The sequence below is a fragment of the Sarcophilus harrisii genome, chromosome 3, assembly GCF_902635505.1.
Source record: "Sarcophilus harrisii chromosome 3, mSarHar1.11, whole genome shotgun sequence".
In the NCBI taxonomy this organism is placed as follows: Eukaryota; Metazoa; Chordata; class Mammalia; order Dasyuromorphia; family Dasyuridae; genus Sarcophilus; species Sarcophilus harrisii.
Genome location: NC_045428.1, coordinates 491,046,352 through 491,065,150, shown reverse-complemented (window position 1 = coordinate 491,065,150; position 18,799 = coordinate 491,046,352). Strand labels below are relative to the sequence as shown.

Sequence of the window (18,799 nt, the reverse complement as noted above, 5' to 3'; positions counted from 1 at the left end):
GTTACCTAGCACTCAATAGGTTCTCCAGAAGACTTATTGATGACTTTGGTTTCCAGAGGCACAGGAGCAGCTTCCCTCCCAATTTCAGCACAATGTTGCTCAGCATCCTACAGGCTCTTCCCCTCCCAGACTGATTTTTTTTTTTTGGGGGGGGGACTAGGTAAAAGATGTCTTTCTTCCTCCTTCATTCTCTGCTTCATTTCTTACCTAACCTTAATCACTGACTTGAAATTGCCTCAGTCAAACTGTTAAAAGACCTTCCCTTAAAAAGGCCAAGGTCTCCCACTGCATCTAGGGCCATCTTCAGTCGTCCTGATCTATATATCCAGATGGCTCTGGAGGAAAAAGTGAGGCAGTTGACCTTACCCAGCCTTCCCTCACTTAAATCCAATTCATGTGCAAGTCACAGCATCATCTCCCTGATGTCATGGGCCTCTTAGAAAATGACAGATAAACAAAAACAATCTGATCCTACCAAATATAACTCTTTAGGATCATCCATTCCTTAGCCTAGTATCAATATTTCCAGGGGCTTCTTGTCTCCACCATTTCCAATCCCTCCCACCCACCACCAATCCCACCTCCCCAATATATTCCATATTCTAGGCCCCTTTCTTGATCCATCAAGTTTGCAATTACAGTCTTAGGTTATAGGATCAATGACTATGGGCCTAGGGCAAATACTATGTGCCAGGAACTGTTGTTCTAAGTGCTAGGGTCAAAAAGAAAAGTGCAAGACAGTCTATATACAGTCAAGTCAGGAGGAGGAAGCCAGGCTGATTAAAATGGAGTGTCTGTGGCTGGCACGTAATACAAGGATCTCTGTGTCTTCTCCACCATTACTGGGATGCAATCCTTCATCTCAAATCTGCAGACTCCCTCTTCTCCTTTAAAACACAGGTCAAATATCACCTCTTATACAGAATCCTTCCTGCTTCCCGCAACAACTACTATCTTCACTCTCAAACTACCTTGCATTTAGCTAGTTTATTTGTTCTCTGTATAGTATTATATATGTCTTTGATGTCTCCCTCACTAGAATGCAAGGTCTCTGCAAGTAATGATCATTTCATTTAGTGCATTTGTAAATACAGTGCTGGGCACATAGTAGATGCTTCATAAATGCTTTTGATTAAAAAGATCAAGCCCAACCCAACTATCCAGTCTCTCTGACAATATCTCCTCCTTCTATACTCCAAAGAGCCTTGCACATAAGTGAGACTTACAGGTAGTGTCATTTATTATCAGAAGACAGAGGGAAAAGCAATCTCCCTGGAGCTATGTGGGATCCAAATCTGAGGCAGGAGAATGCTATTATCTTATGGGTAAGAGCCTTCAGTTGAGAAGGGATGGCCTCCTACCTCCTACTTCCCATCCTCACTCTCCAGTATCTGGTCTCCTCACTCAGATGTCCCACAGTGCAGAGCTCCTTGCACACAAATGCCTTAGATATTTGATGTCTATTTGGGCATCAAAGTCCAAAAGGATCTTGTGGAACCTGAAGATCTTCAGAAAGGTATCACCCTCTGCTGAAATGCTACATAAAAGTCCCAAACATATCCTGGGAAGCAATGAATTTGGGAGGGCATGCTTCTACAGTGGATCCTGAAACCCTGGCCACAAAGGCCCCAGGAGCCTTAAGGCCTAAGATTCAAGGGGGACCCTTCAGAGAAGAAGGGCCTTGGCTCATGACTATCCCCAGAGTTACCTAACCAACAAGGACACCCGACCTCTTCTTAGCCACCAGAAACTCCCTCTCTCTCTCTTTCCTATCCACATGGCTTGTTCTCGTTCTCTCGTGTTCATTCTCTCTCTCTCCCTCTCTCTCTCTCTCTCTTTATATATATATACACATATATATATATATATATATATATATACACATATATATGTATATATACATATATATATATACACACACACATCCACACAGGTACGGGTGTATGAGTATGATTATTTATGTATTTACATGTATATATACACATCATAAATATATATACATATATAAATTTTGGAGCCAGAGCAAGATGAAAATAGAGTGAAGAGGTTTACCACAGAAACACTGGGACATATGGAAGAGAAAGAGAGAAGAAGGAAGAGGAGGAAAAGGAGAAATAGGAAAGAACAGAGAAAGGGGGAGAGGAAAGAGAGAGATATACACAAAGGCATCAAGACCAATGCAGGGAAATCGGAATAAAGAAAGTCAGGAAGAAATAAAGGGAAATGGGAGGTAGAAAAAGACTAGGAAAAAAGAAAGAAGGAAAAAGAAAATCACATGCCACCAGCAATATGCCAACAGTGAAAGGACCTCAAAGGGGATCCCCAATAGAATTACTCCATAAAAGATACATGGGGGAGGCACAGTTCCTGTCCTCCCATACTTCTCTCCCATGTGGCTTTAGATACTAGCCCAGCCCATTAGAGGATTCTTACAGACAACCTCATGGTAAATGAGCCAAAGTAAGATAACAGGCCTGAGGAAAGTGGTACGATTCCTTTTGTGAGGTCCAGGTCCAGAAGTCCTTGGAATGATATAGAATATTAAGAGGGAAAGTGTGAATGACTCCTAATCTACCCCATGGCCTGTCTGTTCCATACTACTACCCATCACCCACTCAGCCTACCCAGTCCTTCATGAAAACTGCAATCAGCAAAGCAGCCTGAATCAAGGTCGGTAAATAAATAGAGAAATAAATAAATAAAATGGCATAGCATTCTTCTCTCTAAGGCAGGAACAAAATTCCTATCATAATCGGAACTTCATTAGCCAGCTCAACAAAATCATGTGGCATTATGGAAAAGGAATGTGAGGAGAAGGGGGGAAGAGAAAGGGGAAAAAAGGAAACTACCCTATTTCAGAATTGAAAAATCAGAGAGAGAGAGAGAGAGAGAGAGAGAGAGAGAGAGAGAGAGAGAGAGAGAGAGAGAGAGAGAGAGAGAAAGAAATTATTAACATAATTTCCACTTTCTTCCCTCCACCCTTAAAGTAATGTTCTATCTGACAGCCTCCTCTCCAAGGGGGGAAAAATGACAAACCGAATCCAAAATTCAACAGCCTGTGTTCTGTTCGGAGAGCACACAGTGTACTGTACAGCCCATAAAACTCCAAACAGCCTCCAGACACTGCTGCAATCGTCCTCCATCAAAACACTTTGTCTTGCATACAAAAATAAGATACAGCTCTGAACGGAATACCAAATCAGCCCATTACAGTACAGGGAGGCTGCTACTTAGCAACGAGGGGGCTTTAAAGCCGTGATGCTCTACAGGAAGCAAAATCTGTCGAGCCTGTTGGGCAAATGATAAACATTAGCAGTATTAAAAAACACAAAAGCCATGTAAATGGATAGGACATAATGTGGAAACAAATTTATAGAATAAACCGGGGCAGGGGGATGGGAGTTGTGGGTGCAATAAGCTGCCCAGCCCTTGTTAGGGCACCATATGGAGTGACAGACATGTGTCTTTTTTCGGGGAGAGTCATGAACCCCCTTTTTCGCACTAGGGACGGAGGTGGCAGGGAAGGAAAAAAACAACAGAAACATTGTTTAAATACAATGAACTTTCCAAACTGTCTCTGTCCTGCCTGCCTGATGTGAAACCTATTAGAAATAGGGTCTAGAACCCTGATCACATGTATTTAGCAGCATTAAGGTGGGCAGATGTGCAGAAAATTTATCAGCTCCCAGGCGGGTGGTGCTGCAGTGGGACCCAGCAACACAGCTAGTGTCTAAGCTGCATACTGAGCCTGACACCTTCAGGAACAAAAATCTAGACCAAAAAAAAAATGATAAATAAACTAAAACCAAAACCTACCCTATCCAGGCTGGGGGGGGCAAGTATATTTCATCAGGTAAAGGGGAAAAATACTCTGGCTGTGAATCAGCAGCAGGGTTTAGGATCCCAGCCAAAACAGGAGCTAAAAAGCAAAACCATATTCTTCTGGTCTCAGCTTAGGCTCTTGAGGCAGAGAGAAGTGGGGGGTGAGAGGGGGATGATCGGAGGGAGGAAAAACAACAACCACCCCCCAAAAAAGAAATGTATTTTTCATCAGCCAGTGTATAATTTATAAACAGCATTAAACAGTTTTTGTTTTCTTTTTTTTTTTTCCCTCTCTCCTGTGTATGAGGCTTGGACAGCAGTCAAGCCTGCATTAATTTCTGCTTTGGGTACAGCGTGTTCTTGGATGCACATCTGCAAGCGATCATAAACTCTCTGGAATGCTGGCAGAACATCCAGACCTGCCGGCAGGCCAGTGACGACATCACTCGGGGAAAAAATTCGGGATGCTGGCCAAATTTAGAGGAGAGAGAAAGAAAACAGAGGGGGGAGGAAGTGTGCTCCAGAAAGCTGGTGGAGAGAGGGATGCAGTTCTCTGCTTGCCTTTCTTTTTTTCCCACATTGAATCCATCATGGACAAATAAAATGAAATGGGGGGTGGCCCTCTGGATCACCCCTTCCCAACCTTCCTTTAGATCTCATGGTATTTTGTAGGGTTTTAAGTAAAAGGAGATGAAGAGGGAAGTATCAAATTTCTCCTTCTTTGCTTATCTCCTGGTTTTGCTCTAGTGATACAAATAGGAAAGAGAGAAAAAGTTTACATTCATTAAAAAGAATAGGAGGATAGAGAGTGAATGAATTAGCTATGGGTTTCAGATCTTGGCTAGATAACCCTCAATCTCTTGCTCTTAGTGGATATCTGATCTACAAAGGGAGAAAGGGAAAGATAAAGTGGAGGAACCTTTAGGGTCAGAAGACAGAGCCCCAAATTGGTAGTCTCTAGAGTTGAGCATGTGCAATTCTCTCTTGATTTTAATTGTTGGCCATTTTTTGGTTCATTCTTCAGTTGGGGGTAGTGAGGAGATATCTTGTCCCTCCACAGTCTGCCCTGACAGACTATTCCATGGACAGAGGGAAAGGATTACCTCTACAAAAGCTCTACTCTTAGAGCTATGAGTGAGAGACAGACACAGATACAGAGAGACAAATAGAAACATGAAGATACACCTAAGATAGAAACACCATAATGTCAACACAGTAACAAGAAGAATGATTCTTGAAACCTTATCAACTCCCACTGTCTCTCCTGTCACTCCTATCCAGTCATACATGGAAACATGACAATGTCTATGATATATAAACTATAATGTGCCCTCTACTTTTTTTTTGTTTTTTTTTTATTTTTTTTTGTTTTTTTTGGTTTTTTTTTGTTTGTTTTTGTTTGTTTTTTTTTTTATTGCCCTCTACTTTTAATGACACAATAGCCAAGTTTTGTGTCTCAAGCCAAATCCCTATGGACATCAGAAATGAAACTCTAAATCCTGGACTCTGAACATAAAATAATGTAAAAATGAGTCTCTTGCAGGACTTTGGGTTGGATCTAATATGAGGAGCAATTGTTCACTAGGCTCAAGGAGTCTGCCTGGATAGACAGTATTTGTGTGAATTGGGGATGAGGAGATATATCTACCTGGCCATGTACAGGCTATTGGCCTTTCCCTACTCTGGATGCATCCTAATCAAAAGGGCCAACAGGATCTGGTTCCTAAAGTTCTAAAGTCCTCATTGTTCTACATCAAGTCATTTAGGAGCCATTCTACTCTAATATGACATCACTTCCCTCCTTAAAAACTTGGAATAACTCTCCACTGCCTATAGGAAAAAAAAAATCCAAACTTCCTGATTTGGCAACCAAATCCCTTCATAATTTGGCTTTGACCTAACTTTCCAACAATGTTTCTCATAAAAATCTGCTACTCTAACCTTAGAACTCTGAGACACTGGATTTCCCTGTGCCCAGAAAACATCCGCTGAGGCTACCCACTTCCACACCCTTCCTTATAATATCCCTTCTATATATGTAATGCCTTCTCCAATTTTTACCTGTAAAAGTCCTATTCAAATTTCAAGGGGCAACTCAAATGAAAATTCTCCATGGAGGTTTTTTCCAGTTTCCCCATGATCTTTCCTTCTTCTAGTCATAATAATACAATGAAGGAGAGTGCTATTTATAGAATCAAAGAGCGTAGGTTCAAATCTCAGCTTTCTCACACTCCTAGGAAGTTTTTTGTGTTACTCTTACAGCATTTAACTACAAAACAAGTTAGCATGTGATATTTAAGAACATGTTTTTATCTTCTCTTACTAAATTATTAACTTTTTGAAGTCTGCAGCCTTGGATTATTCATCTCAGAATACTTACAATTCTTACTTAGTTCAATGCTCTGCATTGAAAGCATTGTAAATCCAACCTACCTTTTTCCAGCAGGATGATACATAAGTCAGCCCTTTGCACAAAATCTTCTGATGCAGCCAAAAATTCTCATTATATGGTGAACAAGTATTTGTTGAATGAATGAATTAATAGCATACTTAAAGCAGAAGGAAGCCACCCAATCCACCCCCACCTGTCAAAAAGCCATGCAAATGCCATCAAGAAAATGAAGGAAACATTGCTAGGCTCTTCCAAACCTGTAATGAATGCCACCAGCATAGCAAGCTAAGTTGTGGGAAATTCACTATTGATGGGGGATCATATATAGCAACAATTTCAGAATCAGCTTGAGTGTAACTAAGCTCTAGACTCCCTATGAACATCCTAGGACTAGTAATAACTTTTCTACAGTGGGGTTTGAGATAATAAAAAGGAAAAGCAGGTCTCTAAAAATTCCTTACCCCATTCCTCCAACCCCCTCCACAGAAGTAACTTCAGATAAATACTTATTTTGCATATATTTTTCTCCCTCTGCTCATGTAGTAATTTAAAAGTCTTATCTAGAAACCAAAGATCTCAGATTTTCTTTTTTAGCAAAGGACAGCTTTAGAATTTGCCTGAGATCTTTCTTGACATCTCTGTCCCTAATTTACAATCTTGAGGAAGCTGAAATCCAGGGGTGCATCCTCCCATTCATTAGGGTAAGAGAAGGAGAATGCCTCTAAATATGGACATTCTCAGCTAAGTACCAATTTTTAGATTTCCTAGTTGGCCTTTCACTCTTGCTCTCAACACTGGTCTTGTCTCTTTGTCCTTGACTTGGAGAAAATCTGAGAACTGAAGGCTGGGTCAGATTAATCTCATTGGGTAGTGAGTTAATTTATTGTTTGTTAACTTTATTGTTATCATCAGGTGTATCTCCTTGATTAGTTAATTTGTTGGAAATAAAATGAAAACTTCAATTACATTAAATGTCTATTACTATCATTCAGAAAGGGGGAGACAGAGAGACAGAGACAAAGAGGGAGAGAGAGACAGACAGACAGACAGAGACAAAGACAGAGAACGCATATCTCTAAGAGGGGCCTTATACAGGACAAACCTCTAATTAAACAAATTGTCAATTTCAACCCAATGAAAACTGATTTAGAAGTGTAAATTTAATATGCTAGTCACTGAAAATAAGACTTCACATTGTCAATCTCATACAAGCTGATTTCGAAGAGGAGAAAGAGAGAGACAGACAGAAACAAAGAGACAGAGCCAAACAGACACACACACACACACACACACACACACACACACACACACACACAGAGGAAGAAAGACATAAAGAGACACAGAGAAGAGAGACAGAGACAGAAAGAAACAGAGATAGAGATAGAGAGCCAGCGATAGAAAGAGAGAGACAACGATAGAGAGAGAGAGAGAGACAGAGAAAGACAGAGAGACAAAGAGAGAGACAGAGAGAGAGGAGAGACAAGCTTAGGGGGTCTTACTCCTTTCATAAATAACACTGCCCTGGAATTCACTGTGGTCTATTTTCAAGTATCAGAGCAACCCTCTTCTTGCCTCCTCCTTCACCCCACCCCTGCCAGATTAGAAAAAAAAAATTAATCTTGTATGATGACAAACTTGGCTCAGCATTCACTGTACATACTGTACCCACAAGCCTGGCGTTCAGCCAGGGCTGGCGCCATGCCAAAACTACAATAACAAACAGAGGGAGGGCTCGCCAAAAAGGAGGGGAGGGGCAAGAGGGAAGGAATGGGGGAAGGGAAGGAGAGCTAACATGCAAACAAGATGCACTAGGAGCTCAGAGGAACAGAGGCGACACTGTACCAGGGCAGTGCCCAGGATATGCCGGGGAACAGCATTTTGGAGTGAAAAAGGGCACTCACTCCAGCCCAAGGGCAGCATCAAACTACCACTATGGGCAAATCCCCCAGCACCAAACCAACCCCACTCCCCAGCCCTGAAAATTGGGGCAATACTGCTCTCTAACTCTGTTTCCACTGCTGGAAAATGGGTAGGGTCAAATTGGGCACTCCTCCCCTGTCCATTCATGCTAACAAGGTGAAAACCAGCTCCTAAGCTGAATGAGTGCCCTGAGTGAAGCCTTCTTTCTGCTGAAATAAATAAATTCTGTTTCAGCAGCATGAAAACATGTCCTTGATTCCATATTTTAAAAAGTTCTGGCATCAAACATTAAGAGAAGGGGTAGGAACAAGTAAAATTCAATTTCTGCTACTAAAATTTGGGGTTGACCATCATTGATTATTCCTGTTTTATGACCATCAACTCTCAGGGCAGACTTGAATTAGCAGCACACTTAAGACTGCTTCATAAGAGAAGGCATTCTCTTGTTAAATAAGAATTCATTTATCCCTTCACATTAAGACCCAAAATTTGCCCAAACATATTTTCTTAGGTTTGCTGGCCTTCAGACCTAAATTTTATTTCCAAGACTTTACATGTAAGAAGGAAATATTTAACAAAATAAACAAATATATAAACGTGTGTGAGAGATAAGAGAAGGAAGAAATCAGAATAAACTTACTAAGACCCATAGTAAACTCGACATTATCTGTCATCACAAACTGGAACACAATCTTTGCAATCACTTTTCTATGAACACATCTCCAGGTTATTTTATGTTTCCTCTAAATTCTCCAAAGTTCAAACACTAGTGATGTGCTATCAATATTAACTGTTAGATGAGTCTGGCATGAAAAGATGGGTAACAGATTCCAGCTTACCATTAGTGACCTATTCAAAATGGCCTAAACTGAGAATTATAAAAAAATCAAACTTAGAATGAGAGAATTCCAGAACTGGAAAAGCCTTATGTCCCATATCTGACATATATGCTTTGGAGTACAAGTTCCTTCTATGACATTCTGATAAGGAATCATCCCATCACCACTTAAATCCCTGAAATGATGGAGAATTTATTCCCTTTTGATGTCAACTATTTTTTGAAGAAGAGGTTTAATTATTAGGAAACTTTTCCATATACAAAACTGAAATGGGACCTCTGTAATCCTCAAATATACTAATACTCCTGCTCATTGAAGCCACACAGAATTAATCTAATGAATCCCTTTCTTCTTCAAGATGACCCCTCAAATATTTGAAGACTAAGATCTCTTAAAGTGATCTTCCTAGGGCATGTTGGTTCTAACTACCTCACCATCCTACTTGTCCTACTTTGAACAAGAGATATAATACAGTGGAAAGAGCAATGGATTGGAGGCCAGAAAAGTTGGGTTCCAAACATAACTCTAACCATTCATTTTCTATGCAATATTGGGTAGCTAATTTATTAACCCCCTGGATTCAAGACCTCCAATAAGGAAGGTGAATTTGATTATCTCAAAGGCCCCTGTCAGCTTCAGGTATATAATTCCATATGTAGGAGGACTATTAGAAAGACTGTAAGAGTGATCAGAATTATTCTCCTACTTTACAATCCTCCAAGACCTTCTGAAATAGTGACATGCAGAACTGAATCTTGTATGACAGCTATAGTCTGACCAAAGAAGAAAATAATGGAACTACTGAAAATCTCTCATTATGAACAATGTATTTATAAGCCTAAGGCCATAATAGGCTTCTTATGTCTACTGCATCAATGTATTCAACCAAAAACTCCTGTTTTTCATATGAAAAAGTGACATGTATATAACATGTTTGAATTTTGAAAAATACTTTACATATATAATCTCATTTCAGCCTCAAAACAATCCTAGGAGACAAACACTGTGGGTATTATTACTGTCATCTTATAGATGGGAAAACTGAAGCTAAATCAGTGTCAGAGGTCACTCAATTAGCACCTAAAGCAGAGTGTTAACCACAATTTGTCCTAACTAAAAATCCAGGACTTTTTTTTAATACCATATTGACATCTGTTCTCAGACCCTTATATTGCATGCACATATATAAGCATAGAGATATATACATATATACATACACATATAAATACACTTATACTAGCTACACAGCCCTAGGCAAGTCACTTAATTACTGCCTACCTCAGTTTCCTCATCTGTAAAATAAGGTTTTACAAAAATAGCCCCTTCTTCTAGTGTTGGTTTGAGGATCAAATGAGATAATAATTGGAAAGCACTTCAGAAATTATTTATATAAATGCTAACTACATCAATCATCCATCTTTATTATTATGACTGTTTGGTCCAAATGTTAGCCTTTAAATTTGCCCCTCTTAAATCTCATCTTAGGAAATCTGGTCTCTTGTTCTAACTTGTCTAGATCCTTTTAAGATTACAATTCCATTGCTGAATTTATTAGCTATCTTTCACAGCTTTATATCATCTGAAAAGTTGATAAACATGTCATTTCATAAGATATTTGATAGAAATGCCTTCATCCAAATCTTTGATTAAAAATATTAAATAAAAAGGGAAAGGATAAAACTCTGGGGTACATATTCCCCTAGGGACCTCCTCTGTTGACAATGATCCACTAATAAAAACTGAGACTCCCAAGATTAATCTACTTACTTGTATTATCATCTAAGCCACCCTTTTCTATCTTTTTTTTTAATAAAGATATCACAAAAAACTATCAAACGCCTCATTGAAATCCATCTACACATATCTTTAGTAATTCTTTAATCCTCCAGTTTTATTTTTTATTTTCCTTTTAGACAGAATTATAATTCATACAAGAATAACCCAACAAATTCATTATGACTCATTGGGAACACTATTTTCCCTTTCTAAGTATTCACAAACCACCCCTTTAATAATCTATTCTAGAAGTTTTTTCTAGGAATTGAAGTCAAGTTCACTGGCATAGAGAGTTTAAGTATGTATCATCCTGCCTTCTTCAAAAATCAGGGCATTTTGCTCATAGGGTACTCTGCATGATTCCTTAAAGATTAAAAATAATGGTTCACCAATTACATCTGCACATTTCCCCCCCCCCCCCAATATCCAGAGATATTTGTGTCATCTGAGCTAGGAGATCTGAACTCATTAATGGTAGCTAAGAGCTCTCTCACTATCTTTTCATTTTATCCCAGGTTTCAATTTTCTCAACTCTTTCAACTCTCTCTGTTCTACCCTCTCTAGTTTGAAGATCTTTCCCATTTTCGCCTTGAAAAAGACACAGCTAAAATATGAGATTCTATTTTTAGATTCTCAGATGCTACTTCCTTCATGAAGCTTTCTTTCCTTGACCCATCCTTCCACTCTTCCTGGATATTAAAGCAATTGTTCCCTCCACAAATTTCATATTGCAACTGGTTTGTCTTTTCACTTATGATGCCCTCCCTTTTAACATCGTTAACTATGTACTTTTCCAAAATCTCCTCTTCTACCTCTAGACTGGAAAATCTATACTGCTCATCTATATTTGTGTGCTTAGTGTTTTCACACAGTAAGCACTTAAGGGACTCTTGCTGAATTAAATGGATTTTGTTATGTCCTTCTATTACTATTATTCCATTCATCCTGACTGGTTTGATGTAGATGAACAGCCTTAGATTCAGGAGATTGGGGTTCAAGAGCTGCCTCTGATATATATCAACTAAATAAGCAGGAGTGAGTCAATTCTCACTTTTTTGTGGTCAAGCAACTCTAAGGCTATAAATTGCAGACCCCTAGACTTTTTTTTCAACCTAAGAGGCCACTATCAGGGAGATGTACTAGGGCAATAGTTTCTATAGGTGCTCCCAGAAAAGTCCTTGCTACTGTGTCAAGAGGTTCAAAATCAGAAATATAAAATGTTATCAATAGAAGCAAAAGATGCATGGACATTTGTATTTGATTCCTGAATCCTTCTGTATTATAGAATTATTTAGAATGTAAGCTCCTTGAGAAAAGGGGCTGAAATCAAAGATCCCAAAACAACATCTTCATCTTATTGCCTACAAGTTTTTGTTTTTAACTAATCTTAGAGGTTCATAACTCTCTTTTTCATCAATACTTTGTTACTTGTATTTGCTTTTTAATCTTTTGAATGGGCAGTTAGGGAGGTGGTGCTATAGAGAGAGTGCAGAGCCTGGAATCAGAAAAACTCCTCTTTCTGAGTTTAAATCTAGCCTAAAACACTGGCTGTGTGACCCTGAGCAAGTCACTCAACTCTGTTTGCCTCAGTTTCTTCATCTGTAAAATAAGCTGAAGGAGGAAATGGCTAAATCACTCGAGAATTTTTGCCAAGAAAAGCCCAAAAGGGATCATGACTGAAAAACAGTAACAATTTTTTGGAAATAACTTCTAAAAATTATCTATAAAATGAGGAGTTTGGACCGGATGATTTCTAAGGTTCATTGTAAATCCTATGAGCCTATGAAATCTGAACTCTTCAGAGAAAGCCTAGTGTGGCTACATCAATCCTTTTCAGTAATGCTCCCTTTTCATTTTTTTTTTTTTTACTTCATAATCACAATTCTTTTCTTGGGAACCTTCCTCTTACAGCTGATCTTCTTTCTAAAGCCTCTCATCATAGAACCTTATCTCTTTTCTTTGACCTTTCCACATTTTTCTAAAATCAAAGACTCCTTTTATTATCTGTCATGAACTCTAAGAAAACATGGGTTGCTTTTTCCTAAGGTTCCTATTATTTCCATATCCAATCCTTTCTGTTGGCCAAAATCAGATGTGGAAAGGTGGTTCCCTAAGCAACTTTTCTCAGTCTTCTGAAAGACAAAATTTTTAAAAAGTCAGAAGCATAGGAGTTACTTTTTTTTTTTAAAGCAATGAGTCTTAAGTTTTCTTGCAGATATTCATATAGTTGAGGAGACCCCACCAAAACAGCATTCAATCTCTATGCCCATTTGCACATTTATGTCAAGCACACATTATTAATAGTTTCCAACTGGCCAGGTAGTCAAGAATAGATTCCTATCACATTATGACTTCTATTTCTCCTGCTATTTTTTGACCTTTGATCAAATATTCTTCATCCTGCATCATTCTTTCAGGTTAATGAATTTTTTTAACCTGTAGTGTTATATCAGTGTGTTGTCAGATCTGTTTTTGGTGTTTTTTAAATTTTATTTTGTTTTTTAGTAAGGGATATATACTTGAGACTGAACTATTGATTTCTCTATCATGTTTCTTTCAGTCAACCAATGGCCATGTGCTCAATGTCCAGTATTCTATTACAAATCACAGGTGTGGTAGAAGGAATGGGGCAGTTACAAAGCCACTGAGGAAATAGAATTTCCCCTCCTAGTTTTGACCCTGTCTTTTCTGGTTTTAACACCATGCCTCAGTTTCCATGAAGTGCCTATAGAACTTCATCCTTCTACCAGACTGGCTTCCTTTTCCTACTATTAAGTTGTTCCTTTGGTCTTCATTTTTGATTTTGCTTTTATTGATATAATAAAACTTCTTCTAACAGGGGGATTGTTGATACTTTTTCTGCAACTTATAGTCTTAGAGAGTAGCCTTGACTACAAAGATAAGAAATAATTTTGCTTATGCTCCCACAGCTGATATGTGTCAGAGGCGGGGATCATTGATCTTCTTAGCTCCAAAATCATCTGTCTGAAAAGTACTTTGTAAATTGTAAATAGCTATACCAGTATGCAATACTATTATGGGAAAAAAGTTTGGGACAGCTGATGAAAGGCCTTGAAGTAGAAATTAAACTGTTTTATCTAAATATGGAAAGGCCCTATCAGCTCTTTAATAGGTTACCAACACTGAAAAGGGTGTCTGGGAAATTCAATTCAATTCAACCAACATTTATCAAGCACCTACTCTCTGTAAACTCAAGAGACTGAGTTGATGATGGCTCTCTGCTCTCAAGGAATTTACAGTCCTAATGGAAGATAAGACATGAATGGTAATAATATGGCTCAGTAAAATGTGGTCTTTTCTGGACCTGGAGGTGAGGACCCAAATTCAAATCCAGCCTCAGACACTTAGTAGCTGTGTGATGCTGGACAAATCAGGTAATCTGCCTGCCTTAGTTTCTTGACCTGTATAATGGGGATGACAAAAGCACCAACCTCCAGAGGTAGTTGTGAGGACCAAATGAATCAGTACTGATAAAGTGCTTTGCAAATCTCAAAGCCCTACAATGTTGGCTGTTATTACTATTACCATATAACTTAAAATATAAGCACACAGAAAAAGCTAAACTGAGACCTAAGAGATTACTTCCAGCTGTAAGAATCAAGGAAGACTTTACAAAAGAAGATGATTTGAATAGTTTGGACGGACTAGAGGGGGATAAAAACGACTGAGGATGTTTCAGCAAAGGAAAAGTAATGTGCATTGGAGAGCAGGGACAAAGAGATCTATGAGGCATTATGGGGGGGGGGAATGGCACATTTTAGTAATGAACTAGATGTGGGAGCAAAGGAGGAAAATAAAGATTTCAGCATTGTAAACCTGGATTGGGTAAGGAGAAAACGATGGGTAAGGCAGATGAATTTAGTTTACTCTGTAAATTCTCATTCTACCAGAGAAAATACACATTCCTACTAGGTAATAAGTATCTATCTACTTCTCCTCTCTTTTCTTTCTGGTACAGAACAATCCTCTTTCCAAATACCTAAACAACCAATACAGCCAATATCAGGCCTGCGTTGCTCACACCTGGAAGGAGACAAAATTAACTTGTAAAAGGCAGCACCATAAGTAGTTTAGTACTCAACTTTTCTCTATCCATTTAATGAAAGGCCCCCATAAAACCTGGACCAAATAGCCAGATTCATTAAAGAGTAAGCACCTAATTCTTTAACTGTTGTGCTAATGAAACTGCAGTGGACCCCCAGAAGATAGGGCAGGCAGGTCCAAGGCATCCGCAGCCCACAGGGAGGAGAAATGAATTGGCGGAGGGTGCTCTTTGTCAGGCAGGAGGAGGGAGAATGTCATTAAGTGTCTGCCTGGTAACTTGGCCTGGCAGGAAAAGGCAGGGGTTCCTTTGTTCTCCCTAAAAAGGGGCCACAACCCATCCTGGCATCCCACACTGACAAGAACTAAGATTCTAACGAGGCACACGGGACTGAGGAATCCCAGACTGCAAACTGGGACAGTGGCAGTTCTGGTCCGAGGCCTGCAGGTGCTCAGACAGGGCGGACGACAGGAGAAGCGGCCAGTGGCTGACCAATCAGGCATCCCACCTACCTGAGTGAGCCAGTAAGTGCATTCTCAGTCGTAAACTATCGAGGAACCGCTTCCCACACAGCTCACACCCGTACGTCTTCATTCCGCTGTGGAGCTTCCTGCAAGGGAAAAATGGACATAAATTAATGCTGGGGAAGCCCGAGCCCAAGACCCTCATCCATCACTGGCCGTCATGAGGCACTCACAACTGGGGGTCTTGGGAAATGCAGGAAGTGAAGGTTCTGGTGGAAATATGACCGACAAGGTCCCCAAATTATAGAAGTCATCCCAAGGTAATTCAAGATTGCACTCGGTAGTCTATATGAGGATCAACCTGTGCCTTTCCTGACCAGAGGAAATGGGAGAAAGAATGGGGCTAAAATTAGGACACTGATGAAGCTGAGAGGGGAAAAAAGCCATTTCAGTTGAATGGGAAGAATGGACACAAATACAGGACAGACAGTTGGGCTTGAGCTCTCTTGCAAATCAGAAATTAAGGCTGTTTATTTGTGGACACTGAGATTCTCCTTCATCTTGTGGACTGTCCAGAAATTTCAATGGTATTGTTTCCTTCTCTCTGCCCCTCCCCCAAGCTGCCTTCTCTTTATCCTGTGCCAGATTTTAAAATTTGACAGAAGGAGGTAGGAGAACTGAAAAATAATAAGTAACAGCACCCTGTACATTTATACTTTTTACCTTTTAGAAAATACTTTTCATCTATAACAATGAAAAAAACTGCTGATTTAAAGTCAGGAAACCTGTGATGAAATCCCAGCCTAATCCTGAGCAAGTGACTATTTCTTTGGGCAAAAGTTTCTCATCCATTAAATAAGGGTCTCAGACACTTAACACTTCCCAGCTATGTGACTGTGGGCAAGTCACTTAACGCCAACTGTCTCAGCAAAAAAAGTGGGGTTAAGGGTTGAATGAGATGACACCTTTGAAGTCATTTCTTGACTCTAAACCTATGATATTAAAGATTTATCTTATTTTACCTTCACAACACTCATGTAAGCCCTGTGCTTTTAGAAGCAGACACACAAAGAAAAGGATAATAAAACCAAGTAGTACCAACTCTGCACTTAGCTACACTGGTACTGTGTTAGAACCTGACAGCTATACAAATGGATATTATTATTACAGGAAAAAAAATCCAAACAATTGGTAGAAGTCCTTTTTTATTGTTTGCTAGCCACTTTAACCTATTTATTTTCTTTTTTTCTTTTTTTTAAATAATAGCTTATTTTCAAAATAGTTTTCAACATTCACCCCTGAAAAACTTCATGTTCCAAATTTTTCTCCCTTCCTTCCCTTTATCCCCTCCCCTAGGCAGCAAGCAATCCAATATGTGTTAAACATGTGCAATTCTAGAAATCCTTTAAGTATAAAGTATGGTGAATGTGGATATATTTATATGTATGTATATACAATATGAAGCCTTTTTTTTTTACTAATAAATAAATATTAAATAAATTACTAAATAAAGTAAGGATGTGATAAAAAAAAAAAGCAGAGATCAACAAGCTATAATCTCTGATTTCACAGCTATAATGGAAAAAGAACTCGAGTCTCTTGCTTGTCCCAATCATAGGCTTCTTTCTTTCTCACGATCACACTGTTCCACCAAAAGTCAGTATTATGAAAGCTGATGGGAAGCAGGCTGGGAAACAGCCATGTTGCCAACAGGGAGTTGGAGGAAGGGCCAAGAAGTGTAGGCTTGTTCAGACTCTGGAACCACAAACTACAAGGCTCACAGAAGCCTATTTGGACCATCTGGCCCAGAACACTGATTTCCCTCCCACCAGTCCTCCTGTTCTTAGGCCTTTCTGTGCTATTGCAGGATCTCCTCCAGGCCCTGTGTCACTCAGGCCTTATGTGGTAACTTCTATTGGAGTCCTAGTTCTCAAAGTTATAGGGTTGGAGCTAGAAGTATGAATAAAGAACCCCCTACAGAGAATGGCGAGTCTTGAAAGCTCTTGCAATGAGAAGGGGAACAAAGTTTGGGGGCTGTTATGCTGTGTCCATAAAACAAGGCTGAAGTATAAGGGCAGCTGGTTCTGAGAGGATATATTTATTTTTTATTGTTTATTTACTCATTTATTGTTTTATTTAATTATTGTTGCTTGGGAAGAGGGTTTATTTTTAAGGAAAGGGGTAAAAGAGAACTCCATAATCAGGAGGTCGAGTTCAGTTCAAATCAGCTTTGATACGCCCAAGTGAAATGGAACACCCAACCGGCCATGATGCTCCCACTTCATTCTCAGATCCTGTAATTACAAGTCATGTCAGAGCCATGTGGACCTCAAGGTATATAAAAGTCTTGTAGGTGTCCAGTTTGGGGACTCTCACTCTGCAAGAGAGGAACCAGTACCTAGGGCTCACCAAGACATCAGCCAGTAATCTCATACTGTTCTGTTCACAAAACTCTTTCCCAATCATACTGTTTTCTTTTGCTCACTTGGACTCTCTACTCCTAGCCCTAGCTAAAGGCAAATGATTTCCCAATCAGAAATACATTCATACATACACACACAATCTCTCAGAGAAGCTTTGCAAAGAATAATAACACCATCTACCTCTCATGATTATTGTGAGGATCAAATGAGATTAACATTGATAACGTTCTCTGAAGACTATAAAACACTATATATCCTCATGTTATCTAATGTCTGTCCACTGTTGATACAGTTAAATTGAGAAATATTTGTGGGACAGAACATTTTAACTGAACATTCTTGACATGGATGACTTCAGAATATTTTTTAAATTTATTTATTTATATTTCAAAAAACAATAAGGAAAAAAAAACAGAAAAGGAATACAAAACAAAAGAGAACATTGTCACGTGCCCAGCAGATCAGGAAGGATTCAAAATGTATAACAACAAATTACCAGATAAAGAAAGTATATATATTGGAAGAAATTATATTCATGAATGTCCATTTTTTTCTTTACTTCTTTATAAATTGGTCTTTGGTTCTCTGTTGCATATCTTATTAACTTTATTCTTTTTCCCCCTTTTATCCCCTCCGCCACCCACAAGCAAGCTATAGTTAAGAAAAGATATATTTATATAAACATATGTACATATATACATACATACACACAACTCCATACATATGTCTTTCCTATCCCTGCTGTCTCTTTAAATTCTGCTCCACAACGTGGCTTATTACTTAACCTTCCCCCACCCAAGGCTTCTTTCCTTGTCTTCTTTTTTTAATAAGCAAAATAAGATTTAAAACTCTTCTTTCCCCACACAGGAACAGGTGATAACTAGACACTTATTTGTCTTGCATCAGATTTTCTACATTTTCCCCATATTTAATTAAATTTTTCCTAAATTACACATTAGAATGTCCCCTAAAAGGGGCTTTTTACAATTCACCCTTGGTAACCAATGAAGCAAGTGTCTGTAGGTAGATAGCTCATCTGGGGACAGGGGTGAGATGAGACAGAAAGACATTGTAGGGAGAGTGGACACTGGACAGACAGC

At 39.1% G+C, this 18,799-nt stretch overlaps 1 protein-coding gene across 3 annotated transcripts in view; it reads right to left on the bottom strand.

Moving 5' to 3' along the window:
* The window catches only part of ZBTB16 (zinc finger and BTB domain containing 16), a 240,765-nt gene that overhangs the window by 109,594 nt on the left and 112,372 nt on the right, over positions 1-18,799 (bottom strand). For all 3 annotated transcript variants that reach the window (XM_031961245.1, XM_031961246.1, XM_023499450.2), the window contains exon 3: positions 15,325-15,422. In XM_031961245.1, the coding sequence (XP_031817105.1) occupies positions 15,325-15,422 (98 nt within the window). The remainder of the gene's footprint in view (positions 1-15,324; positions 15,423-18,799) is intronic.